At 41.4% G+C, this 27,735-nt stretch overlaps 1 protein-coding gene across 1 annotated transcript in view; it reads left to right on the top strand.

Moving 5' to 3' along the window:
* Positions 1 to 19,616, top strand: part of LOC135504099 (nuclear factor of activated T-cells, cytoplasmic 2-like) — a 50,675-nt gene extending 31,059 nt beyond the window's left edge. The window contains 1 exon segment of the mRNA XM_064922390.1: positions 16,576 to 19,616. Within this exon segment, the coding sequence (XP_064778462.1) occupies positions 16,576 to 16,631 (56 nt within the window). The 3' untranslated portion in view covers positions 16,632 to 19,616.
* The last annotated feature ends 8,119 nt before the right edge of the window (positions 19,617 to 27,735 follow it).

Here is a 27,735-nt window from a genome sequence, read left to right as displayed (position 1 = left end):
GCAAACAGCCATGAGGCTGCAGTAATACTGTTACCAAATCTTGTCCTATGCTTAGGCTAGTCATCACATTAGGAATTGGATTTTGTTATTCTGCATAGATGCATGCATTGCTTTATTATAAAGGTGATTGGTCAGTACCCCCTTCTCAAAACAAATTCTTGCAGCTATGCCTTGTATGCAACCTTCTAATCTAGGTCTACTAAAAAGGGAGACAATAATTGTACAGTATGACGTTTAACCTGGAGGAGGAAATGATTGTCCAAATACAAAGTTTCAAATGGCACTCATTAGCCCAATGATAAAGAGTGAATATGCGCACTCATTAGCCCAATGATAAAGAGTGAATATGCGCACTCATTAGCCCAATGATAAAGAGTGAATATGCGCACTCATTAGCCCAATGATAAAGAGTGAATATGCGCACTCATTAGCCCAATGATAAAGAGTGAATATGCGCACTCATTAGCCCAATGATAAAGAGTGAATATGCGCACTCATTAGCCCAATGATAAAGAGTGAATATGAGCACTCATTAGCCCAATGATAAAGAGTGAATATGCGCACTCATTAGCCCAATGATAAAGAGTGAATATGCGCACTCATTAGCCCAATGATAAAGAGTGAATATGCGCACTCATTAGCCCAATGATAAAGAGTGAATATGCACACTCATTAGCCCAATGATAAAGAGTGAATATGCACACTCATTAGCCCAATGATAAAGAGTGAATATGAGCACTCATTAGCCCAATGATAAAGAGTGAATATGCACACACTCATTGGGGATGAAGACTATGTTCTCCACTGGTGTTAATAATTGAGAATTTTGATAACTAGAAGACAGATTAGTATTGCTTTCCAAACAATGATTTCCCACGATTGTATTTTAAATATTGCAATATGCATGGGCCTATATTAGCAGCTTTTCCCTGACAGTCGCAACTCAACAATCATTTGTTTGGTATTTGACATGAGTTCTGCCCAAATTGTGGGCCTTCCAATTGTAGGCTATATGCTTGTGATTTAAAACGTTTTTTGAAGCGAATGATCATCGGGGGCAAAATCATGCTTGCTGGTGTACTAGTCTATTTTGAATGATTGTATTGACAGGAGTAATTACGTAATTGAGGCATTTTAATTAAATTCAATTCAATTTTTTACAATTGGACATGCCACACTACCTTCTCTCTCTCAATTAAATTGAATTCAATTAAGGGCTTTATTGGCATAGCAAACATATGTTTATATTGCCAAAGCAAGTGAAATAGATAAAAAACAATCAAAAATGAACAGTAAACATTACGATCACAAAGTTTCAGAGAAATAGAGACATTTCAAATGTTATATTGTGGCTATTTACAGTGTGACGATGTGCAAATAGATAAAGTACAAAAGGGAAAATAAATAAGCATAAATATGGGTTGTATTGACAATGGTGTTTGTTCTTCACTGGTTGACCTTTTCTTGTGGCAACAGGTCACAAATCTTGCTACTGTGATGTCACACTGGGGTATTTCATCCAATAGATATGGGAGTTTATCAAAATTGGATTTGTTTTCAAATTCTTTGTGGGTCTGTAATCTGAGGGAAATGTGTTTCTATAGTATGGTCATATATCTGGCAGGAGGTTAGGAACTGCAGCTCAGTTTCCACCTCATTTTGTGGGCAGTGTGCACATAGCCTGTGGTATTCTGCCACTGTGTACTCTCTACTTAGGGCCAAATAGCATTCCAGTTTGCTCTGTTTTTTGGTAAATTATTTTCAATGTGTCAAGCAATTATATTTTTGTTTTCTTATGATTTTGTTGTATCTAATTGTGTTTCTGTCCTGGGGCTTTGTGGGGACTGTTTGTGTTTGTGAACAGAGCCCCAGGACCAGCTTGCTTAGGGGACTCTTCTCTAGGTTAATCTCTCTGAAGGTGATGGCTTTATTATGGAACATTTGGGAATCGCTTCCTTTTAGGTCGTTGTAGAATAAAACAGCTTCTTGGTTGGTGAGTAAACCCCAGATGCCCAGACCATAAAGGGCAATGGGTTCTATAACTGATTCAATTAACTGATCCTAATTGGGATTTTGAATTTTATGTTCCTTTTAATGGCATAGAAGGCCCTTGCCTTGTCTCTCAGATCGTTCACAGCTTTGTGGAAGTTACTTGTGGTGCTGATGTTTAGGCCAAGGTTGGTACAGTTGTTTGTATGCTCCAGGGCAACGGCGTCTAGAAGGAATTTGTATTTGTGGTCCTGGCAACTGGATCTTTTTCGGAAACACCATTATTTTTGTCTTACTGAGATTCACTGTCAGGGCCCTGGTGTGACAGAATCTGTGCAGAAGATACTGGAGAGAAGCACTAGATTATCAGCAAAGAGTAGACATTTGACTTCACAGATTCTGGTAGGGTGAGGCCGGGGGCTGCAGGCTGTTCTAGTGCCCTCGCCAATTCGTTGATACATATGTTGAAGAGGGTTGGGCTCAAGCTACATCCTTGTCTCACCCACGGCCCAGTGGTAAGAAATGTGTGTTTATTGCCCATTTTAACTGCACACTTGTTGGATTTGAGAATGTCATATGTTTTTCCCCCAAAACCACTTTCTATCAATTTGTATTGCAGACCCTCATGCCAAATTGAGTCAAAAGCTTTTTTGAAATCAACAAAGCATGAGAAGACTTTGCCTTTGTGCGGTTTGTTTGCCAATTAGGGTGTGCAGGGTGAATATGTGGTCTGTCTTATAGTAATTTGGCAAAAAGCCTATTTGACATTTGCTCAGTACATTGATTTCACTGAGGAAATATACAAGTTTGTTGTCAATGATAATGCATAGGATTTTCCTAAGGTTGCTGTTGACACATATCCCACCGAAGTTATTGGGGTTAAATTTGTCTCTACTTTTGTGGATTGGAGGGATCAGTCCTTGGTTCCAAATATTGGGGGAGATGCCAGAGCTAAGTATGATGGTTAGTGTAGCCAATTGGAATTTGTGGTCTGTATATTTTATTATATAATTTAGGATAACATCAACACCACAGGCCTTTTTGTCCTGTTGTTCATTCAATATAATTGGAAAATCCAGTAGGTTCTGGAAGTCCTTGATAGCTGATTTTAAGACTTGTTATTGATCATTTATATTTTTTTGCTGTTTTTTTTTTATAGAGCCAAAAAGAATGGAGAAGTGGTTTATCCATACATCTCTGTTTTTAATAACTCTTCATGTTTGTTTAGTGTGTTCCAATTTTTAGATTCTATGGATTATTAAATTACATTGAGCTGATTTCTGAAATGCTGTTCTTTCTTTTGCCGTAGTGTATTTTAGTGATTCACAATAGTGAAGGTCTCTATGTTTTTGGTTTCTCAGTTTCTTCTTAGGTTTTTTGAATTTTTCATCAAACCATTTGTCATTGTTTAAAATGTTCTTAGGTTGTCTGCTTGATATTTTTTTTGATTTGATAGGGAAGCTGAAAGGTTAAATATACTGTTTAGGTTTCCTACTGCCAAGTTTACACCTTCACTATTACTGTGAAATGTTTTGTCCATGAAGTTGTCTAAAAGGGATAGAATTTGTTGCCTAATAGTTTTTTTGGAAAGTTTTTACACTATTTTCCTTCCATCTGTAGCATGTCTTAGTATTGTTCAGTTACTTTGGCTTTGATGCCTCATAGTTGAATATTGCTATGTTCAAGTAGACCGATAGGGGTGTCAGTGGCTGACTGTGAACGCTCTGAGAGACTCTGGGTTGAGGTTAGTGATAAAGTAATCTACAGTACTACTGCCAAGGGATGAGCTGTGGACTATGTACAGACCCAGCGTGTGACTGAGCTGCAGGACTTGTGACCCGTTTTTGTTGGTTGTTTTATCATAGTTGTGCCTAGGGGGGCATATTAGGGAGGGAATGCTGTCACCTCCAGGTAGGTGTTTGTCCCCCTGTGTGCTGAGTGTCAGGTTCTTGTCCTGTTCTGGCATTTAGGTCGCCACAGACTAGTACATGGAAATGGTTGATCTCCCCCTCTAGGATGGAGAAGCTGTCATCATTAAAGTATGGGGATTCTGTTGGGGGGATATAGGAAGGAGACATGAGGACATTTTTCTCTGAGATAATTACCTTATTAATTTCAAGCCATATGTAAAATGTTCCTGTTTTGACTAATGTGGTGAATATCAAATGATCTGGTGAAATGCTCTCAAATAGTCTTCCACTTCTATTTTTTATTAGTTTACAGTTCTAAGGGTGTCAAAGGGAATTAAAACAATATTAAATAAGGAACATGGCATTCTCTCGCCCTTGACTCGCAGGTCTGCTCCTGCCCATGTCAAACGTGTATGCATACTAGCCCACTATCTAGCAAGCAACAAAGTTTTGGGTGCGGCCCAGCGAGTGGCAAATGCGCTTTCTACCTACTGGTGCTGGATTGAGATCTTTTCTTTGCGATGGATCGCTTTGCTGTCTATTTGTGCTCAGTTTTAATAGGCACAATCTTGTGTTCACTAATTAAATTACCACACCCCTCTCGTTTTCTCTCTTTCTCACACACACATTGTTATGCAGTAACTTACAAAGAAATGTGCGCTGCTCTGTCCACAAGTCTATTTTGTATTGTAAACTGAGTTAAATTAACTTAGGCTGCAGTGACTAACGTTACCTAATCTTGTCCCGAATCTTGGCTGCTCATCACATTAGGAAATGTATCTTATTGTATCTTATCAAATGTTTTATTATAAAGGTGTTTTTTAAAAGTTTTTTTTTAACCCCGCCCCCCCAATAGGAAATGGCCAGGAAATGTAGTTACGTATGTTCCTCAAGGTGGAAATAACATGGTTTATGAGTCACGTGTTTATACTATACTTAACCTGTGTCAGCCTCATTATTAATATTATTACCCTGTGAGATCAGAATAACAGACCACATCCAGAAGTCATGGTCTTATACCCATCCATTTTTGTTGTGCCCCTTCCAATCCAAACTACATGTTATTACAGTGTGATCACCAGACCTGATGATGATGTTGACCTTTTAAACCTCTGGTTGGGATGGAGAGGTAGGTAGCTAGTCCTCTCTGGTTGGGATGGAGAGGTAGGTAGCTAGTCCACTCTGGTTGGGATGGAGAGGTAGCTAGTCCTCGTCAGTCTCAGGGCAGCTCCCAGACCATGTTGAAGGGTTGTATCCCTGGTGATCTGTGGTCTGAAGGACCTGACAACCCTGCGGTTCAGTTCACCACAACCCTGTCAGAGAGAGAGATGGGTTTCTCTGGCATCGCCACATATCATTACATTTATTTGATTTATTTAACTAGGCAAGTCAGTTAAGAACAAATTCCTATTTACAACGAAAGCCTACCAAAAGGCCTCCTGCTGGGATGGGGGCCTGGGATTAAAAATAAACATAAATCCACTATTAATATAAGACTAAACACACATCACGACAAGAGAGACACCACTACATAAAGAGAGACCTAAGACAACAACATAGCAAGGCAGCAACACATGACAACACAGCATGGTAGCAACACATGGTACAAACATTATTGGGCTCAGACAACAGCACAAAGGGCAAGGTAGAGACAACATATCACACAAAGCAGCCACAACTGTCAAATTACACTTCTCTTTTTTAAAATTTCATTCTCTGAAATTAAAAGGGAAAAAGGCAGCAGCCAGTTCTCCTGACCAATCGCCTGGAGATGTTGACACTGTTATGGTCTGAAAAACAACTTCCATGGCAACCATTGTCAAACAGTGGAACGAGCTGCCTCGGAGATCCGGGGAAAGCCTCTTTGTTTGTTGTACTTGGCCAGGGTTTCTCCTTGGCCCCACACCCCTCAATTCTGTGGGGGAACCCACTGGAGGATTTGCTTTTTTCCATCTCCTGCCCGGGATTCTGCCAATCTGGCACAATAAATTCCTATTTGCAGCTGCTCTCTTCCAGAAAACCCAGCCTGCTCTCCGTAAGATAGCTATAAGTGTGGGAGTCGGGAGAAAAGCAGCAGCAGGAAGAGGGAAGAGACCGAGTTCGGATGGAAAACATTTAATTGAAATAAAGGGTACAGGAGTGGATGAGTGGAATTGAGTTTTGGATGGCCTAATAGTGTTTCCCTCCGTAAACAGCAACAGCATTTACTGTTTCTGAATTAACACAGAGTAACTGGGAGAGTCATACTGGTTGGACTGTGTTTGATCCTCCTCCCTAACATCAAGGTGTTGATCTCAGAACGCCCTAGCAAGATCCCTCCATGTAAAGCCTTCCCTCTATTCTGTTAGCTACTTGAACAATTCACCATCTTCCTGGAAATCTCGTAAAAAATATTAATTGGGGAAGTACTACATTTAAGTGCCCTCTTTAATCCCAAAGCATTGTAAATAATAAATTCAGAACACATTATGTAAAGCTTAAAGCAATAAAGGCAACATAATAATGGCTCCTAACCAATAAAGCTTTTTTGTGCTTTTTCTGCATTATTTGTAACTTATTTTGTACAAAATATTTCTGCCACCGTCTCTTATGACCGAAAGAGCTTCTGGATATCAGAACATCGATTACACACCTCAAACTGAACTTACTCCAGATACCCGACCAGGCCCAAATCCCTGTCATTCGTGTGAAGAGAAGACACAGATACAGGGGACACAGGTCTGGGTGCCGTGTGAGAATTCTTTGTTGAGTGGGTAACCCACCTCTACCATCCTTCTTATTGGCCATTGTCCAATCATTGGAGAATAAACTGGATGAGCTCCGATCAAGACTATCCTACCAATGGGACATTAAAAACTGTAGTATCTTATGTTTCACCGAGTCGTGGCTGAACGATGACATGGACAATATACAGTTGGCAGATTTTTCCATGCATCAGCAAGACAGAACAGCTGCCTCCGGTAAGACAAGGGGTGGTGGTGTGTGTCTATTTGTCAATAACAGCTGGTGCGAAAAATCGAATATTAAGTATCAAGGTTTTGCTCGCCTGAGGTTGAGTATCTCATGATAAGCTGTAGACCACACTATTTACCAAGAGAGTTTTCATCTATATTTTTCGTAGCTGTCTATTGAACACCACAAACCGATGCTGGCACTAATTCCATACTCAACGAGTTGTATAAAGCCATAAACAAACAAGAAAATGCTCATCCATAGGTGGCGCTCCTAGTGGCTGGGGACTTTAATGCAAGGAAACTTAAATCCGTTCTACCAGCATGTTACATGTGCAACAAGAGGGGGGGGGGGGTGGAAATCTAGACTCTTTACTCCACACACAGAGATGCATACAAAGCTCTCCCTCACCCTCCATTTGGCAAATCTGACCATAATTATATCCTCCTGATTCCTGCTCACAAGCAAAAACTAAAGCATGAAGTACCAGTGACTCGCTCAATACGGAAATGGTCAGATTACGCAGATGCTAAACTACGGGACTGTTTTGCTAGCATAGACTGGAATATGTTCCGGGACTCATCCGATGGCATTGAGGAGTATACCACATCAGTCATTGGCTTCATCAATAAGTGCATTGATGACTTTGTCCCCACAGTGTCCCCACGTGCATGCTACGGATTACAGGTAACATCCTCAATGAGTTAAAAGGTAGAGCTGCCGCTTTCAAGGAGCGGGACTCCAACTCTGACACTTATAAGAAAGACCTCTATGCCCTCAGTTGAACCATCAAACAGGCAAACCGTAAATACAGGACTAAGATTGAATCATATCCAGTGACACAAGCCTACCAGATGAGCTAAATGACTTCTATGCACACTTCGAGGCAAGCAACACTGAAGCATGCATGAGAGCACCAGCTGGCAAGTGTCTTCACTGACATTTTCAACCTGTCCCTGGCCGAGGCTGTAATACCTATATGTTTCAAGCAGACCATCAAAGTCCCTGTGCCCAAGAACACCAAGGTAACCTGCCTAACTGACTACCGACCCGTAGCACTCCGTTTGTAGCAAATAAAGTGCCCTGAAAGGCTGGTCATGGCTCACATCAACACCATCATTCCAGAAACCTTAGACCCAATCCAATCTGCATACCGCCACAACAGATGCACAGATGACGCAATCTCTATTGCACTCAACACTGCCTTTTCCCACCTGGACAAATGGAACACCTACGTGAGAATGCTGTTCATTGACTACAGCTCAGCGTTCAACACCATAGTGCCCTCAAAGCTCATCACTAAGCTAAAGACCCTGGGACTAAACACCTCCCTCTGCAACTGGATCCTGGACTTCCTGATTGACCGCTCCCAGGTGGTAGGGTAGGCTACAGCACATCTGCCACATGGTCCCTTCAGGGGTGTGTGCTTAGTCCCCTCATGTACTCTCTGTTTACCCATTAAGTTTGCCAATGACACAACAGTGGTAGACCTGATGACTGACAACGAGACAGCCTATAGGGAGGAGGTTAGAGACCTGGAAGTGTGGTGCCAGGACAACAACCTGTCCCTCAACGTGATCAAGACAAAGGAGATGATCCTGGACTACAGGAAAAGGAAGGCTGAGCACACCCCCATTCTCATCGATGGGACTGTAGTGGAGCAGGTTGAGAGCTTCAAGTTCCTTGGCTTCCACATCACCAACAACAATTCTGAAGAGGGCACGACAACACCTATTCCCTTCACAGAAGACTGAAAAGCATTTGGCATGCGTCCTCTGATCCTCAAAAAGTTCTAAAGCTGCACCATCGAGCATTCTGAGTGGTTGCATCACCACCTGGTATGGCAATTGCTACAGCCTCCGACCGCAAGGCGCTACAGAGTGTAATGCGTATGGCCCAGTACATCACTTGGGCCAAGCTTCCTGCCATCCAGGACATCTATACTAGGCGGTGTCAGAGGAAGGCCCTAAAAATTGCCAAAGACTCCAGCCACCCCAGTCATAGACTGTTTTCTCTGCTACCACACGGCAAAATACTTCTGACCAGCTTCTACTCCCAAGCCATAAGATTGCTGAACAGCTAATTTCAGATATGTTGTATTTTCATATTTTAGTGTACGGTTTTTTGATTAATTTGAAATTCCTGTTCTTTTTATAAGATGTCTCTCAAAAATAAGCGTATCCCTGTGAAATGTCAACGGAGCACTGAGCGCATATTTTCAAAACCTTTTACATTTAATTCAGCTTGTGTCATGCTAATGTAGCTTTTTGGAAACAACTTTGAAGACGACGACCACAAAATGCACCGTTATGTCAACAGAGTTCTGTGGTTATTATCAGATGTATTAGGTTGTGAAATCTGACTTTTTGGATATAATGTTAATGATATTTTATTTATTTATTTTATTTCACCTTTATTTAACCAGGTAGGCAAGTTGAGAACAAGTTCTCATATACAATTGCGACCTGGCCAAGATAAAGCAAAGCAGTTCGACACAAACAACGACACAGAGTTACACATGGAGTAAAACAAACATACAGTCAATAATACAGTAGAAACAAGTCTATATACGTTGTGAGCAAATGAGGTGAGATAAGGGAGGTAAAGGCAAAAAAAAGGCCATGGTGGCAAAGTAAATAAAATATAGCAAGTAAAACACTGGAATTGTGGATTTGCAGTGGAAGAATATGCAAAGTAGAAATAAAAATAATAGGGTGCAAAGGAGCAAAATAAATAAATAAAATAAATAAATATATGTTAGAGAAAGACCCCACTGAATGATTCCGAACATGAAGAATCATCTGTGTCTTGGTACAATGTATTTTACAACATAAGGTAGTGACATTTTCTCACTGTAGCACATTTTCACCTGCTCTAGGCAGAGTGGGAGGACACCTTTTATATAACATTTCAAAAAGGCACAACTATAGGTGCACTTTGAGACAGAGCATCAGGAGAATCTTTTTACTCAGAAACATCCGTCAGTTATGTTGTATAGGGTATGAATCCACCCACCCAATACAAGTGGTAGTTATGTACAGTAGCTGTAGAAATGGAATAGAACATGTGCCACCCAAATCAAATCAAAAATTTTATTTGTCACATACACATGGTTAGCAGATGTTAATGTGAGTGTAGCGAAATGCTTGTGCTTCTAGTTCCGACAATGCAGTAATAACCAACAAGTAATCTAACTAACAATTCCAAAACTAATTTCTTATACACAGTGTAAGGGGATAAAGAATATGTACATAAAGATATATGAATGAGTGATGGTACAGAGCAGCACAGGCAAGATACAGTAGATGGTATTGAGTACAGTATATACATATGAGATGAGTATGTAAACAAAGTGGCATAGTTAAAGTGGCTAGTGATACATTATTACATAAGGATGCAGTAGATGATATAGAGTACAGTATACATATGAGATGAATAATGTAGGGTATGTAAACATTATATTAGGTAGCATTGTTTAAAGTGGCTAGTGATATATTTTACATAATTTCCCATCAATTCCCATTATTAAAGTGGCTGGAGTTGAGTCAGTGTGTCGGCAGCAGCCACTCAATGTTAGTGGTTGCTGTTTCACAGTCTGATGGCCTTGAGATAGAAGCTGTTTTTCAGTCTCTTGGTCCCAGCTTTGATGCACCTGTACTGACCTCGCCTTCTGGATGATAGCGGGGTGAACAGGCAGTGGCTCGGGTGGGTGTTGTCCTTGATGATCTTTATGGCCTTCCTGTAACATCGGGTGGTGTAGGTGTCCTGGAGGGCAGGTAGTTTGATGCGTTGTGCAGACCTCACTACCCTCTGGAGAGCATTACGGTTGTGGGCGGAGCAGTTGCCGTACCAGGCGGTGATACAGCCCGCCAGGATGCTCTCGATTGTGCATCTGTAGAAGTTTGTGAGTGCTTTTGGTGACAAGCCAAATTTCTTCAGCCTCCTGAGGTTGAAGAGGCGCTGCTGCGCCTTCTTCACGATGCTGTCTGTGTGAGTGGACCAATTCAGTTTGTCTGTGATGTGTATGCCGAGGAACTTAAAACTTACTACCCTCTCCACTACTGTTCCATCGATGTGGATAGGGGGGTGTTCCCTCTGCTGTTTCCTAAAGTCCACAATCATCTCATTAGTTTTGTTGACGTTGAGTGTGAGGTTATTTTCCTGACAACACACTCCGAGGGCCCTCACCTCCTCCCTGTAGGCTGTCTCGTCGTTGTTGGTAATCAAGCCTACCACTGTTGTGTTGTCCGCAAACCCTCGCCTCACCTTCAAACCTTCCCTTCAAAGTTCAAACACAGCACAGGAAGACAGGGCAATGCAGAAAGCCCCATTGGTCTTTCTCTACTAAGATGTCAAGTTGTGTTTTATGCCCAAAACATTCATTTATTTGAACATCACAAAGACATTTTCTGAGAAATACAATTTTTAAATGAGTCACTCTTGAGTGTCTTTAGATTCTACAACTGTATCATCAGAGTAGCGCTGCTCTCTGTGGCGTCACAGAGGTCAAGGACAACAGAAGAAAGTAATGTATTTCACTATGAGTAAAATCAAAACATGGAATGAACTTCACAGTTCATACTGTACTCAAAGGCCTTTATCAGAAGCTAGGGGCTTTTGTGTGTGTATATAGGCCTACAACGTTCTTTATACAGTAAGGATGTTGTCCACAACCTAGAAAGTGATTTCCTTGTAAAGGATGGGAGTTGGGACACACTCTAGTACCTGCAGCTTTCCATGTTGTAGTTGTAGTGAATCTGACTGGAATTAACCCCAGAGGCAGTGGAGCAGGTGAAGGCAGTGGAGCAGGTGAAATGATTCCAGCGTGCAGAAGGAGCGAGAGAGCTACCGTTCAGAGATAAAGCACACAGGAAAACAGCTTGGTGAACAAACATTAGTTTCAGGTCACTGATGTCCCACTTACCAGTGAACAGAGGAAAGACAACAATAGCAACATTCCCACACTAATACAGGGAACCAGAGTTAAGAAACTGAACTGTGTTATATAGCATACTGTATTCTGAGAATTTAACTTTTGAATGGCTATGATTGATACTCAAGTGTAATGGAAACTTGTTTAACATCATAAACCTTATTTGCTCTCTGGCAGTTGAAGGTAGAAGTCTGTCTGTCTGTCTGTCTGTCTGTCTGTCTGTCTGTCTGTCTGTCTGTCTGTCTGTCTGTCTGTCTGTCTGTCTGTCTGTCTGTCTGTCTGTCTGTCTGTCTGTCTGTCTGTCTGTCTGTCTGTCTGTCTGTCTGTCTGTCTGTCTGTCTGTCTGTCTGTCTGTCTGTCTGTCTGTCTGTCTGTCTGTCTGTCTGTCTGTCTGTCTGTCTGTCTGTCTGTCTGTCTGTCTGTCTGTCTGTCTGTCTGTCTGTCTGTCTGTCTGTCTGTCTGTCTGTCTGTCTGTCTGTCTGTCTGTCTGTCTGTCTGTCTGTCTGTCTGTCTGTCTGTCTGTCTGTCTGTCTGTCTGTCTGTCTGTCTGTCTGTCTGTCTGTCTGTCTGTCTGTCTGTCTGTCTGTCTGTCTGTCTGTCTGTCTGTCTGTCTGTCTGTCTGTCTGTCTGTCTGTCTGTCTGTCTGTCTGTCTGTCTGTCTGTCTGTCTGTCTGTCTGTCTGTCTGTCTGTCTGTCTGTCTGTCTGTCTGTCTGTCTGTCTGTCTGTCTGTCTGTCTGTCTGTCTGTCTGTCTGTCTGTCTGTCTGTCTGTCTGTCTGTCTGTCTGTCTGTCTGTCTGTCTGTCTGTCTGTCTGTCTGTCTGTCTGTCTGTCTGTCTGTCTGTCTGTCTGTCTGTCTGTCTGTCTGTCTGTCTGTCTGTCTGTCTGTCTGTCTGTCTGTCTGTCTGTCTGTCTGTCTGTCTGTCTGTCTGTCTGTCTGTCTGTCTGTCTGTCTGTCTGTCTGTCTGTCTGTCTGTCTGTCTGTCTGTCTGTCTGTCTGTCTGTCTGTCTGTCTGTCTGTCTGTCTGTCTGTCTGTCTGTCTGTCTGTCTGTCTGTCTGTCTGTCTACCCATGCCACTTGTTCTGTGGGTTGATTCTTCTCATGTTGCCAACAAAGTCCCCCAGGCAACCCTCTCAGACACACACACACACACACACACACACACTCCCCCACCTCACAGTAGGCAATGTGAAGTGACTGAGTCAGCTACAGTACTGTACTGTGTGCGTATGTGTGTGTCTCTCTTTCTCTCTCCCACCTCTGGTTGGTAAACAAACACGTTCATTGGCGCAGGACGCTAAAGCCAGACACTCACCTATTGTATGGTTAAGTCTGAGTGTTCCCTGGGCCAGCCTCAAATGGCCATGCCAACCCTTCATGGGGCTCAGTTAAAGCTCTCCACTGTGTAACTTCTTGGTTCACCACTCGCCTCTCTAAACTCATTTTTTATACTCAGGAAAATCCTGTGGCCCCATTGGGGAGATGAAAGTTTATTTAAGGCATTAGGTGTCAAAGGGAATTCCACTAGAAACTAAAATAAACATGGACGTTTAGGTTGTGGTTGTGATGACAGCAGAGAGAGCTGGAGCACCCGGGCCGGTTTGGCCACTAGTTGGTTTGCCTCCCTCCCTGTTTCAGATGCAGCTCTGCTCTGCTCTGCTCTATAAAGTGTGCTTAGTGTTGAGCTGTTATAAAAGGCCAAGGTTTATTTCTCTTTCACATCTGCAGATGATCAGAGACAGAGGGAGTCAAAAGGAGGAGGAGGATAGACTTGCTGCTACTCTTAATGATATAAGAAGGTCTGCAGCTTACGTAGCTGCCAATGGTTTAGCTCAGCTTTTGGGTTGTTTGTCAGGCAAAATCATTTCTAACTCCCACATCTGATAAATAACTCAGTGACTTGCAATAACTTAGAATGTTTTATCTCATTCCAACTGTACATAAAAAACAGGGTGAAACTGGATATCAGTTTCATGGAGTATCTCTCAGCATCGTGGTATCTGTTGAACTGGAGTTGTTTGGGGTGAGGGTTGTTATGTTTAACCATTTTAATTTAAAACAATCACAACTTTTAAATAGGCCTCGTAAAAGCCTGTTGGATATTGAGTTCCCCTAAACCTGACTCTAAAACAAAGCACAACACATAATATGGTGCTGCTTACTATCTTACTCACTCTATATTATCTCATTCATCCCTTTTGAAGTGAAAAAGATTGATCATATTTTAGGATGCTTCATATTAGCAGAGTTTGCTCTATTAAACTATTGTATTAAGTGAGACACAACCTCCCTGTGAATGTTTAAAACATGCTAATATAGTATACAGCAGGTAAACATGAATATGGTCAGCTTTTATATACTACATCAATGAATAAAATGCATTAAACTCAAATGATGTCACTGTCACACTCACACTTTTCCCCCTCCATTTTGGGCATGTCTTAAAATGTATGTGTTCCCTAAAAGTCAAAACAAGAAGCCATGGCGTCAGGCTCTTATGTCCGTAGTGCCAGTATACACAGTGTGCTTCCAGGCCTGTTGGAGCTGTTAGTTACTGATAAAGACAGACTGACTGCAGTACGGAAGATGTGGCCTATCTGGACAGACTCCACTACAGTACATGTTCAACCTACTGGACAGTCCTCTAACTTTACTGCAGGTTTCCCCCATTGTCAATGTGAACCAAAAACGGCTGCGGTGTAAGTTACGGCTACAGTAGCACTCTAATTGCTTTTGTGAGGTCATATAATCACTCTTAATTTTCATGTGAATATCTAGCTCTAGTTATGAATGAGACACATTATTCCATTTGACACCTTGCCATTATAGCCACAGTATAGGCATATTTTTTTGTCATTCACTATAGGCCTATAAATATGTTGTTATAGTCCCTATACATTAAAACCAAATGCATGCTTTTCAACCGTTTGCTGCCAGCACCCACACGCCCGACTAGCATCACCACCCTGGATGGTTCCGACCTAGAATATGTGGACATTTATAAGTACCTAGGTGTCTGGCTAGACTGTAAACTCTCCTTCCAGACTATCATATCAAACATCATATCATACCATATCAAACATCTCCAATCTAAAATCAAATCTAGAGTCGGCTTTCTATTCCGCAACAAAGCCTCATTCACTCACGCCGCCAAACTTACCCTAGTAAAACTGACTATCCTACCGATCCTCGACTTCGGCGATGTCATCTACAAAATAGCTTCCAATACTCTACTCAGCAAACTGGATGCAGTTTATCACAGTGCCATCAGTTTTGTTACTAAAGCACCTTATACCACCCACTACTGCGACCTGTATGCTCTAGTCGGCTGGCCCTCGCTACATATTCGTCGCCAGACCCACTGGCTCCAGGTCATCTACAAGTCCATGCTAGGTAAAGCTCCGCCTTATCTCAGTTCACTGGTCACGATGGCAACACCCACCCGTAGCACGCACTCCAGCAGGTGTATCTCACTGATCATCCTTAAAGCCAACACCTCATTTAGCCACCTTTCCTTCAAGTTCTCTGCTGGCTGTGACTGTAACAAATTGCAAAAATCGCTGAAGTTGGAGACTTTTATCTCCCTCACCAACATTAAACATCTGCTATCTGAGCAGCTAACCGATCGCTGCAGCTGTACATAGTCCACCGGTAAATAGCCCACCCAATTTACCTACCTCATCCCCATACTGTTTTTATTTATTTACTTTTCTGCTCTTTTGCACACCAGTATCTATTCCTGCACATGACCATCTGGTCATTTATCACTCCAGTGTTAATCTGCAAAATTGTAATTATTTGCCTACCTCCTCATGCCTTTTGCACACAATGTATATAGACTATTTTTTTCTACTGTGTTATTGACTTGTTTGTTTACTCCATGTGTAACTCTGTGTTGTTCTCTGTTCACACTGCTATGCTTTATCTTGGCCAGGTCGCAGTTGCAAATGAGAACTTGTTCTCAACTAGCCTACCTGGTTAAATAAAGGTGAAATAAAAATATTTAAAAAATAAAAACACAGATCATGGCAAGCTAAAAAGGAAATCCTACATTCAATGTATGTAGACTTTTCAAATAGTAAAATATTTGAATGACTTCATGATGGCAATTTTAATTTAATACAGATGTCTATATTTAGCCTTATCACGGACCTCCCAGACAAGAACTCCTTGACATTTGAACTTTGGACAGGTTTAATCTCGTCGCAATGTGTGTAAAATGTGTTTCCCCCACCTTAAACATGGCGTGGTGTGTACACTGTGTAAGCACTCCACACAACTTTACTGAGTCTATTTTTAGAACGCTGAAGTTTCCATTTATACTGCTGTGCTGTGTCACCTGGCTGTCAGCAGAACAACAGGAAGTGATGGGGAATAAAAAAAGAGCGGTAGAATGGAACACTATGGTCCTCCGAGTGGACACTCTGTGCCAATGCAGCTCACTGTAGTGACGTCTTCTGGTTTCACTACCGCAGCCAACTTGCACACAGAGTAATCAGTAGTACTTAGTGCCATGTTTCCTTTGGTGATGTTTTACTGTAGGATCAGTATGTTTTTGTCAAGATGTTATGCCCTTTTTGTCTGTGTAATATACTGTACGTTTTGTTAGTGTTTGTTGAAAGAGAAAGGAAGATATGAAAAGTCCAGGAATGAAAATTGTCCTCCCTGGAGCTGTGAAATGCTGCCTGGGAAGAAGAGAGGACAGTAGACATCAAACACAGTATTACATCAAACACCTTGGATGCTCTGACTAACTAACAGCCTGTATTTGTTTCTCTTCTCCTCCCTGCAGTAAACGAGATCATAAGGAAGGATCTGACCGGCGTGCAGGCCAGAGGTCAGACATAGACGACAGAAAACAGGAAGTGGACAGCTGCAGCTCACTCTTCGTCGCCATGAGAACCTCTTCTTCTTCTTCCCTGTGTGCCCATCTCCATATCAACCCTACAGTATATCAACCCCAGCCACCAGCAGTTTGGCTGCTCTGCCCGTTTCCTTCAAATAACTGTTTCTCAGCTAAAATATTCTCTGCCTTTTACTCAACGCCAAAGAATGTTCTGCCAAAGACAATTTTCTTAGTTTTCAGGCCTAAAAGAAACTAGATTGTGCCTTGTTTTATTACTAGTTAGGTTTATCGGATTCAAATGGATGTTTTTCTGTACAATAAATAAGAGAGGGTGAAAATTCCTAAACAAGTCACAATCATGGCAGTCGCTGTAACATTACTGGTTGTTAAACCAATATGCAGTGGTGGAAAAAGTCCCCAATTGTCATACTTGAGTAAAAGTAAAGATACTGTACGTTAATAGAAAATGACTTAAGTAAAAGTGAAAGTCACCCAGTAAAATACTACTTGAGTAAAAGTAAAAATGATTTAGTTTTAAATACAGTATCAAAAGTAAATGTAATTGCTAAAATATACTTCAGTACCAAAAATAAAAGTGTAAATAATCATTTTAAAATCCTTATGTTTAGCAATAGAGATATAACAATTTTCTTGTTTTTTATTTTATTTACGGATATCCAGACATAATTTACAAAAGAAGCATGTGTTTTTAGTGAGTCTCTTTACAAGTATGTGAATTGGACCATTTTCCTGTCCTGTTAAGCATTCAAAATGTAACGAGTACTTTTGGGTGTCTTGGAAAATGTATGTAATTAAAAGTACATTATTTTCTTTAGAAATGTGGTGAAGTAAAAGTCAGTTGTCAAAAATATAAAAAGTAAAGTACCGATACCCACCAAAAACTACTGAAGTAGTACTTTAAAGTATGTTTATTTAAGTACTTTGCACCGCTGCCTATATGCAAACCTTTAAAATCATTTTAACTCTCTTACCCATCGGGTTGACGATTCTACCAATGACACCATTCATAAAATATGCCAACATGTCAACATTTCACTGTGATATGTGTATTATTTTATACAATTTGAGCTTACTTTGATCATCTCATCTCGCTACTCTAAAGGAGACGAACACTGACATGCTAATAACCAAATAAATATTGTCTTGTAATTTCACCTCTCCATATTTTTTATTTTCTTGTCTACATGTTTTTGTGTTCTATGTTGTTATGTACCAATTCGGCACAACACATGAAGTTCCCTCCCAGGAAATCATTTGAACGTTATATGCACTGTTTAGTAGGGGAATATTTGTGTATGTATATTCTTACATGGTGTGTTGTCTTTATTCCATAGTTTATATGTTTTCCTCTTGTGTTTGGGTCATGTGATGAACTTAATGTAACTAAAATGTTTATTACAGTATAAGCAGTGGATTGGCCAGATGCCTCATCTGGGCCGGTGATGATACTGCTTAGAGAAAAGTATTTCATCTTTCTCAATGAATTATTGGATATTGAATTAGTCTCAAAAGGCTTATATTCAAAGAATGATATGCTAAATCCTTACACAGGTAAAGATCAGGGGGAAATGCAATTACAAAATTAGCAGGTTCTGAAGATGTCTAAGCAGGCAATGTTTTGAGTGTTGCATGTCTACAATGCATCTGAATACATTCAGGTCTTAAAGGGATAGTCTTTCTATGCTTGCCAATGAGTGCCCAATTTATTAGCAGCCTATATGATTGTAACATTTATCCAAATTTGTTGCATGTTTGGTTGCAACAGAGCAAAATGTTAATAATATGTGTATAACATATATTACAGCCTACCTATTACTATTTTGTGTAATTAATATAATTTTGAGTTTTTCCATAATGACAATGAACAACATGCTATATATGCAGTGCTAATAAGTGTCTGCCTATACAATAACATCACAGGTATTCTTACCTGCACTGTACATACTGTGCCTTACATTTCTAAGATGAGCTATGCTTTCCTTGTTCAGTGTCACTGTCATTATACGCGTATTTGATGTACATTCAAACATGAAAAGGCTTTTTGGAGCAAAATGATTGGTGTTGCATAATAATCTATATGATTTACTGCATGTATATAGCCTAGCAAGTGCTCAAAGTGCTGTTATTATTATAAGAAGGGATAGCTGACATTGCAGAAAGTAGGTGTTTTGTTACATATCAAATAAAATATGTTCAATGTCTTAAGCAGATCCCCCTCCTCCCCAAAAAACACTTTACAAATAGTTTAAAAAGTTAATGCCTGACCATTGCCAAGTCATATGCCATTGCTATGATTGTACAAAGATTTAATGATCCAGACTGAATCTGCCTATGTCATTTTGACTAATTTCATATGATATATTTTATATTAGTTTTTATGTGCTATGAAAAGATATAGATAGTAATAGTTAATAGCTAATATATCTGACTTTTTTAATTGAGCCATTCTCTCAATGTACAGCAAACAGTATGTTTGAAATATCCTGAATGTAAACTTTATAGCTTTCCCCTCCCTTAACTGTAAATAGATAATTGCTTACAACTGTATAAATGGTTCTGGTAGTCCTCTTTTTTTATTGGTAGTTATAGGGTATAGTAGAAAAGTATGTTTTATGAACTGCATCAGTTGTTTTCTGGCTTTCTCATTATGTTTGTTAACCCAGTGTTTTAGTAATGAGCCATATATAGCTGTCAAAACGTTTATATTAAAAGTGATGTTGAAATTAGAGAAACAGATTATATTTTAGTTTCAGATGTCTTACAAGGTTTATAAGCAAAGCTGTGCATCTTGAATGAACACAGTCATATTCCCCATAGTCTTTATGCTGCTTGACGATCCGTATTGTACGTTTTCTGTTCTATATCAGATGTATGTTTCCTTAACACTGTGGCATTTTCATCTCTATTTTTCCAGGCAAAACTTGCATTTTTAAACTAGCAATGAATCATAAACAAAGAATTCTACAGTTATTGTCATTTTTGTGTACAATCTTTCTACAATTCATTTGACATACTGTAGGTACATTTCAATACCTCAGTCATCCTTATCCAGAACATCAGTTTAAATCAGTTTCATGATTTTTATTATGTTGCTTCCTCTATTGGTTGTTGGCTAGCTACCGTAGGTATAGTCACTGATGCCTCTCTGTAGACTGTGATGGGAAAATAGAAATCAGCAGACCCTAAGAGTCCGTGACTCATACTACAGTAGGTTAAAGAAATATCTTAACCTAGGCTATAGTACCCCAACCCTCTCTCACTCCTCCCCCTCTCCTCCTGCCTAACTCATCAATGAGGTGACCATTTATGTTATCCTTTCTTCGCGTACATATTTTACCACAGCTTCACCTATTACAGACAAACTCAGTGACACCTCACACACACACATTCTTGTTTAACTAAACTTGTGGGGACACACAATTCAGTCCAATTCAAAATCCTATTTTCCCTTAACCTTAACCCGAAAACCTAACCTTAAGCCTAACAGGCTGACTACACTGCTCGCATCGCGTGCGTGAGGGTTGCAAAAACAAATTTAGAAATCTTTATTATTCAATTATTGCACCCACACTGCTCGCACACGCCAACGAGCGTCTGCATTGCCAAGGCCTAACAGGCTGACTACACCGCTCGTGTCGTGTGCGCGAGCGTTACAAAAGAAATGTTGAAATCTTTGTTATTCAATTATTGCACCCACACTGCTTGCGCACGCCAACGAGCGTCTGCGTTGCCAAGGGCTAAAGCAGAAGTTAGTTCTATTTCTGATGCAGATCGCGCTGCAAGTCCTGCCTCTCCCATCTCCTCATTGGTTTATAGAAGCAGGTACCCATGTGCCATCTCCTCATTGGTTATACCCACGTGGGTGCCTGAAAGACGAATGAGGTCAGTGACGGTAATGCACCTAATTTATGAAATTTGCCAATCGCAATTTAAAGTCAAAAGAAGAAAAAGCCTGGAAGGAGGAGAGATGACTAGAAACGATTTGGTTGACCGTTTTTTGTGTGGATTAATTGGCGGTGTAGAGGTCCTTGTGCATTTCAGGGGAAAAAAAAACAATGTTTATACTCAATGTTTATATCCCAGGACAAATTAGCTAGCAAAAGCAAGCTAGCTAAATTGGACAAATTAGCTAGCAAGTGCAAGCTAGCTAACTAAATTGCCATAAATGTGTAATGCTTTTCGACCTGTCCCCAAATTAATATAATTGGTTCAGAGTTTGTTTTGATATTTTAACCTGCGTGATCGACAAAATACATTTGCGTACGATGGCGCACGAGTGCAGCCGGTTTGGGTTCCATGTAATTCTAACCGTAACATTCATTCTAACCTTAACCCTAAACCCCCTAGAAATTGCATTTGACCTGGTTCAATTTTGGTTTGTTTACTATTTCCACAACTATAGTTAAATACGTACACATACACACACACACTTACAACCCCACCCCTCCCTCAAACAAATAACAACAAAGGGTTCACTATAGCCCTGTAAGCCCCGTTGCCAGGAGACAGCAGGTTTGGAGCCTAATTTTGGTGGCAGGACTCGCTGGAGGAGGACTCTGTAAATGCACCCTGTATTCAGGAAGTCTCTGCCTATGACATCATAACACATGTGAGAAAACACAGCATGTGGACTAGATGGGCTCGATAGCTGGATGAGCGTTTTTCACCCACACTCTTAAGAGACATGCCGTGGCCTGTGACTCATGTGCCCTTTCTTTCCAAATGGGTCAATAATGAGATCAGACCGCTATAGTACTGATTGACTACGTGAGATTGATCCAGAACAAACAAATCATGAGAGCCTTAAAGTGATTGGAATTTCATTCATTACACTCTGATGTCATTACTTGACTCTGTAGACTGTAATATTATTACAGCCTTACGCAAAATTGTAAATACATCACCATTACCCACATGGAAAAGAATCATGAAAATCAAATACGAATATTGTATGGCAGAAGAAGATTTGGACAAAAATCTAATAAGGATCTGGTAAGATTTTGTATGTTTTCGTTAAATATCAGGGGTGTATTTGTATGCTATAAGAAAAATACTATATTTGTATGCAGTGCCTCCGGAAAGTATTCAGACCCCTTGACTTTTTTACATTCTGTTACATTACAGCCTTATTGTAAAATTAATTTAAAAAATAATCAGCAATCTACACACAATACGAGGGCAAAAATAGGTTTTAAAAATTGTTGCAAGTGTATTAAAGAAAAAAACAGAAATACCTTATTACCATAAGTATTCAGACCCTTTGCTATGAGACTCGAAATTGAGCTCAGGTGCACATTGTTTCCATTTATCATCCTTGAGATGTTTCTACAACGCGGCAAATTCAATTGATTGGACATGATTTGTAAAGGCACACACTTGTCTATATAAGGTCCCACAGTTGACAGTGCATGTCAGAGCAAAAACCAAGCCATGAGGTCAAAGGAATTGTCCGTAGAGCTCTGAGACAGGATTGTGTCGAGGCACAGATCTATGGAAGGGTACAGCATTGAAGGTCTGCAGCATTGAAGGTCCCCAAGAACACAGTGGCCTCCATCATACTTAAATGGAAGAAGTTTGGAACCACCAAGACTCTTCCTAGAGCTAGCCGCCCGGCCAAACTGAGCAATTGGGGAAAAGGGCCTTGGTCAGGGAGGTGACCAAGAACTCAATGGTCACTCTGAGAGCTCTAGAGTTCCTCTGTGGAAATGGGAGAACCTTCCAGAAGGACAACCATCTCTGCAGCACTCCACCAATCAGGCCTTTATGGTAGAGTGGTCAGACTGAAGCTACTCCTCAGTAAAAGGCACATGACAGTCCATTTGGAGTTTGCCAAAAGCACCTAAAGACTGTCAGACCATGAGAAACAAGATTCTCTGGTCTGATGAAACAAACATTGAACTCTTTGACCTGAAAACCAAGCGTCACGTCTGGAGGAAACTTGGCACCACCCCTACGGTGAAGCATGGTGGTGGCAGCCTCATGCTGTGGGGATGTTTTTCAGCAGCAGGGACTGGGAGACTAGTCAGGATCGAGGCAAAGATGAACAGTGCAAAGTACAGAGAGATACTTGATGAAAACCTGCTCCAGAGCACTCAGGACCTCAGACTGGGGTGAAGGTTCACCTTCCAACAGGGCAACGACCCTGAGCACACAGCCGGAGTGGCTTCGGGATAAGTCTCTGAATGTCCCTGAGTGGCCCAGCCAGAGCCTGGACTTGAACCTGATCAAACATTTCTGTAGAGACCTGAAAATAGCTGTGCAGCAACGCTCCCCATCCAACCTGACAGAGCTTGAGAGGATCTGCAGAGAATTAGAGAAACTCCCCAAATACAGGTTTGCCAAGCTTGTAGCGTCATACCCAAGAAGACTCAATCCTGTAATTGCTGCCAAAGGTGCTTCAACAAAGTACTACGTGACGGGTCTGAATACTTATTTAAATCTCAGTTTTTGTTTTGTCATTATAGGGTATTGTGTGTAGATTGATGAGGGGAAAAAACTATTTAATCAATTTTAGAATAAGTTTGTAACGTAACAAAATGTGGAAAAAGTCAAGGGGTCTGAATACTTTCCAAAGGCACTGTATACACCGAGTGTACCAAACATTAAGAATACTTTCCTAATATTGAGATGCATCCCCCCCACCCCCCTCAATTTGTTGTGGCATGTGCATTACAAAAGCGCTGCACAGGGATGCTGGCCCATGTTGGCTCCAATGCTTCTCACAGTTGTGTTAAGTTGTACACACAGTACACACAGGAAACTGGAAACTGGTAAGCATGAAAAACCCAGCAGCGTTGCAGTTCTTGACAAAAACATGTGCGCTTGGCACCATGTTCAAAGCACTTAAATCTTTTGTCTTGCCCATTCACCCTCTGAATGGCACAATACACAATCCATGTCTCAATTGTCGCAAGGCTTACAAATCCTTTATCCTGTCTCCTCCCCTTCATCTCCAATGATAGAAGTGGATTTAACATCAGTAAGGGATCATAGCTTTCACCTAGATTCACCTGGCCTGCCTATGTCATGGAAAGAGCTGGTGTTCTTAATGTTCTTAATGTTTTGTATACTCAGTCTGCATTTTCATATTCAGGTATGAGTTTCCATGGTTAAGGTTGGGCAGCTCCTCCAAGGCTTACAAATCCTTTATCCTGTCTCCTCCCCTTCATCTCCAATGATAGAAGTGGATTTAACATCAGTAAGGGATCATAGCTTTCCCCTAGATTCACCTGGCCTGCCTATGTCATGGAAAGAGCTGGTGTTCTTAATGTTCTTAATGTTTTGTATACTCAGTCTGCATTTTCATATTCAGGTATGAGTTTCCATGGTTAAGGTTGGGCAGCTCCTCCAAGGCTTACAAATCCTTTATCCTGTCTCCTCCCCTTCATCTACAATGATAGAAGTGGATTTAACATCAGTAAGGGATCATAGCTTTCACCTAGATTCACCTGGCCTGCCTGTCATGGAAAGAGCTGGTGTTCTTAATGTTTTGTATACTCAGTCTGCATTTTCATATTCAGGTATGAGTTTCCATGGTTAAGGCTGGGCAGCTCCTCCTACTGAACAGTTGATTAATCTACAGCTATGCCTTTGTCTCCCATCCATGTTTTTAACCAAGCCCAGCCTATGCCTGGACACAGCCCTTAACCATGGTATATTGGCCATTGTGGCGTACACCAGGGGGAGACTCGTGGAGGCCTTGTGACAGACGGTGTATACATCACGAGGCGATGGCTCCATCTGCTGGATGTGCCAGGTCTCGACAGGTTCTCCAGCCAGGACTAATTGGGGCTGATTGGGAGTTTGTGAGTAATCAAGGGTTGATTGCTCACCAGCTGTGCAAGGCCCATAAAGCTGCCAGAGGGCAGCACCAAGGGAGAGTTGGGTAGGTGGTGGGAAAAGAAAGGACTCCCATATAGTTGGGGATGGTTACAGAGGTAGCAGGAGCGAGTGCAGTTTTGATCCCGACCGGATACAGCAAGACCCGGAGCCCAGAAGACGGTATCCCGGAGAGGGTCTCATGGGGGACATCTATCCTTTTCTTTTTGATTTATTATTTAAATAAACACCCTTGAAACAGAGCTATTCCTATTCTGTCCGTGTGTGATCTGTGTAAACGTCTTGACCAAACCCCCTGGTCTGCCACACCATATATCACAACCCCACGAAGTGCCTTATTACGATCATAAATGTAATTAGAGCCGTAAAAATAAATGTTTTGTCATACCCATGGTATACGGTCTGATACACCACATCTGTCAGCCAATCAGCATTCAGAGCTTGAACCACCAAGTTTATAATAAAAAGGATATAATACAATGTTTTACTTATGTCACCGGACAGGCGCAGTGACGTGTTGTTTTACAGGGTCAGCCATATCGTGAGAATGATTGTTGAGAGATCTCCACTAAATAGATCCAGTGCTGCTATGTCATTCCTCAACCTCCTTTCCCTCGTCACATCCTCCTCCCCCTCTCCCTCCTTCTCTCCTGTTCTTCCTCTTCTCCCCTCCTCTCCTCATAATCCTCTTCCTGTCCTCCTCCCTCCCTCCTCTCCTCCTCCTCCCTCCTCTCCTCCTCCTCCTCACTGGCGGACTTTCCTTATTTTTCAATAAGTGTCACATTGCCTGCGTCAATGTCAGACAGTGGCATGCAAAGCTTAATTTACATGTCTTATGTATGTTTTTATATAATACAATGTAACCCACCCATATAAGTCAGACACTAAAATAATATTCTATGAATCTTCTAAGTGTATTTGATGGCGTACATATTAGGTAGAACATATACGAATATTGTTCAATTCTTCTATACCTTTTTCATGTGAGTATCAATGACACTTTCAGTGCAAATCAAATGTTTAAGAAAATATGTATCTGATTAGTGTGCCTGGTATGATACAGTAAATGTAATATAAATGTAAGTAATTAAGATATAAACTTTTGTTTTTACATTACTTGATAGTCAATGGCAATCAATAGTACATTTTCAGTTTGTTATCCGAGCTTGGTCAGGTAAGTTACTACTCAGACCAACTCAGAGGCCAGAATTTCTGTCTATAAAAATGGCAGGGCCCTTGACCAACAGTGATGGACTGTTGGTGTAATGTTGTGATTGTTGTCCAGTGGCAAATGCACTCCTCACAAACCTGCATCCTGTTCTCCCTCAGAGACGTTAGTCAGTTTCCTGCAAGGCAGCCATACACGTGCATGTAAGATGTGTACACATACAACACTAAACTGTGGAAAAGTTAGTTAGCCTTTACAAATGATTTAATGATTTAATTCACGAAAATGATCCCTTATGAATACCAGCGGTGTAAAGTAATTCAGTAAAAATACTTTGAAGTACTACTTAAGTAGTTTTGGGGGGGTATTTATACTTTACTTTACTACTATATATATTTGACAAAATACTTTCACTTCCCTATATTCCTACATTTTGAATACTTAGCAGGACAGGAAAATGGTCCAATTCACACACTTATCAAGGGGAACATCCCTGGTCATCCCTACTGCCTCTGATCTGGTGGACTCACAAAAAACACACCCTTTGTTTGTAAATTATGTATGAGTGTGCCCCTGGCTGTCCCTAAATAAATACAAACTAGAAAATGGTGCCGTCTGGTTTTCTTTATACAAGGAATTAGATATGATTTATACATTTACTTTTGATATATAAGTATATTTAAAATCAAATACTAGTATTTGCAGTAAAAAGTAGTATTTTATTGAGTGACTTTCACTTTTACTTGAGTAATTTTCTATTAAGGAATCTTTACTTATAATTATGACAATTGGGTACTTTTCCCACCACTGATGAATTCCCCTTCCAGAAGACAGTAATATACACTGCTCAAAAAAATAAAGGGAACACTTAAACAACACAATGTAACTCCAAGTCAATCACACTTCTGTGAAATCAAACTGTCCACTTAGGAAGCAACACTGATTGACAATACATTTCACATGCTGTTGTGCAAATGGAATAGACAACAGGTGGAAATTATAGGCATTTAGCAAGATACCCCCAATAAAGGAGTGGTTCTGCAGGTGGGGACCACAGACCACTTCTCAGTTCCTATGCTTCCTGGCTGATGTTTTGGTCACTTTTGAATGCTGGCGGTGCTTTCACCCTAGTGGTAGCATGAGACGGAGTCTACAACCCACACAAGTGGCTCAGGTAGTGCAGCTCATCCAGGATGGCACATCAACAACAGCAACAACCCAGCAGCAGGACCGCTACCTCCGCCTTTGTGCAAGGAGGAGCAGGAGGAGCAGTGCCAGAGCCCTGCAAAATGACCTCCAGCAGGCCACAAATGTGCATGTGTCTGCTCAAACGGTCAGAAACTCCATGAGGGACTCCATGAGGGTGGTATGAGGGCCCGCGTCCATAGGTGGGGGTTGTGCTTACAGCCCAACACCGTGCAGGACGTTTGGCATTTGCCAGAGAACACCAAGATTGGCAAATTCGCCACTGGCGCCCTGTGTTCTTCACAGATGAAAGCAGGTTTACACTGAGCACATGTGACAGACATGACAGTCTGGAGACGCCGTGGAGAACGTTCTGCTGCCTGCAACATCCTCCAGCATGACCGGTTTGGCGGTGGGTCAGTCATGGTGTGGGGTATCATTTCTTTGGGGGCCGCACAGCCCTCCATGTGCTCGTCAGAGGTAACCTGACTGCCATTAGGTACCGAGATGAGATCCTCAGACCCCTTGTGAGACCATATGCTGGTGTGGTTGGCCCTGGGTTCCTCCTAATGCAAGACAATGCTAGACCTCATGTGGCTGGAGTGTGTCAGCAGTTCCTGCAAGAGGAAGGCATTCATGCTATGGACTGGCCCGCCCGTTCCCCAGACCTGAATCCAATCATGTCTCGCTCCATCTACCAATGCCACATTGCACCACAGACTGTCCATGAGTTGGCGGATGCTTTAGTCCAGGTCTGGGAGGAGATCCCTCAGGAGACCATCCGCCACCTCATCAGGAGCATGCCCAGGCGTTGTAGGGAGGTCATACAGGCACGTGGAGGCCACACACTACTGAGCCTCATTTTGACTTGTTTTAAGGACATCACATCAAAG

Source organism: Oncorhynchus masou, chromosome 18 (genome assembly GCF_036934945.1).
Source record: "Oncorhynchus masou masou isolate Uvic2021 chromosome 18, UVic_Omas_1.1, whole genome shotgun sequence".
In the NCBI taxonomy this organism is placed as follows: Eukaryota; Metazoa; Chordata; class Actinopteri; order Salmoniformes; family Salmonidae; genus Oncorhynchus; species Oncorhynchus masou.
Note: the sequence above shows the minus strand (reverse complement) of the source record. Positions and strands in the feature narration are given on the sequence as shown.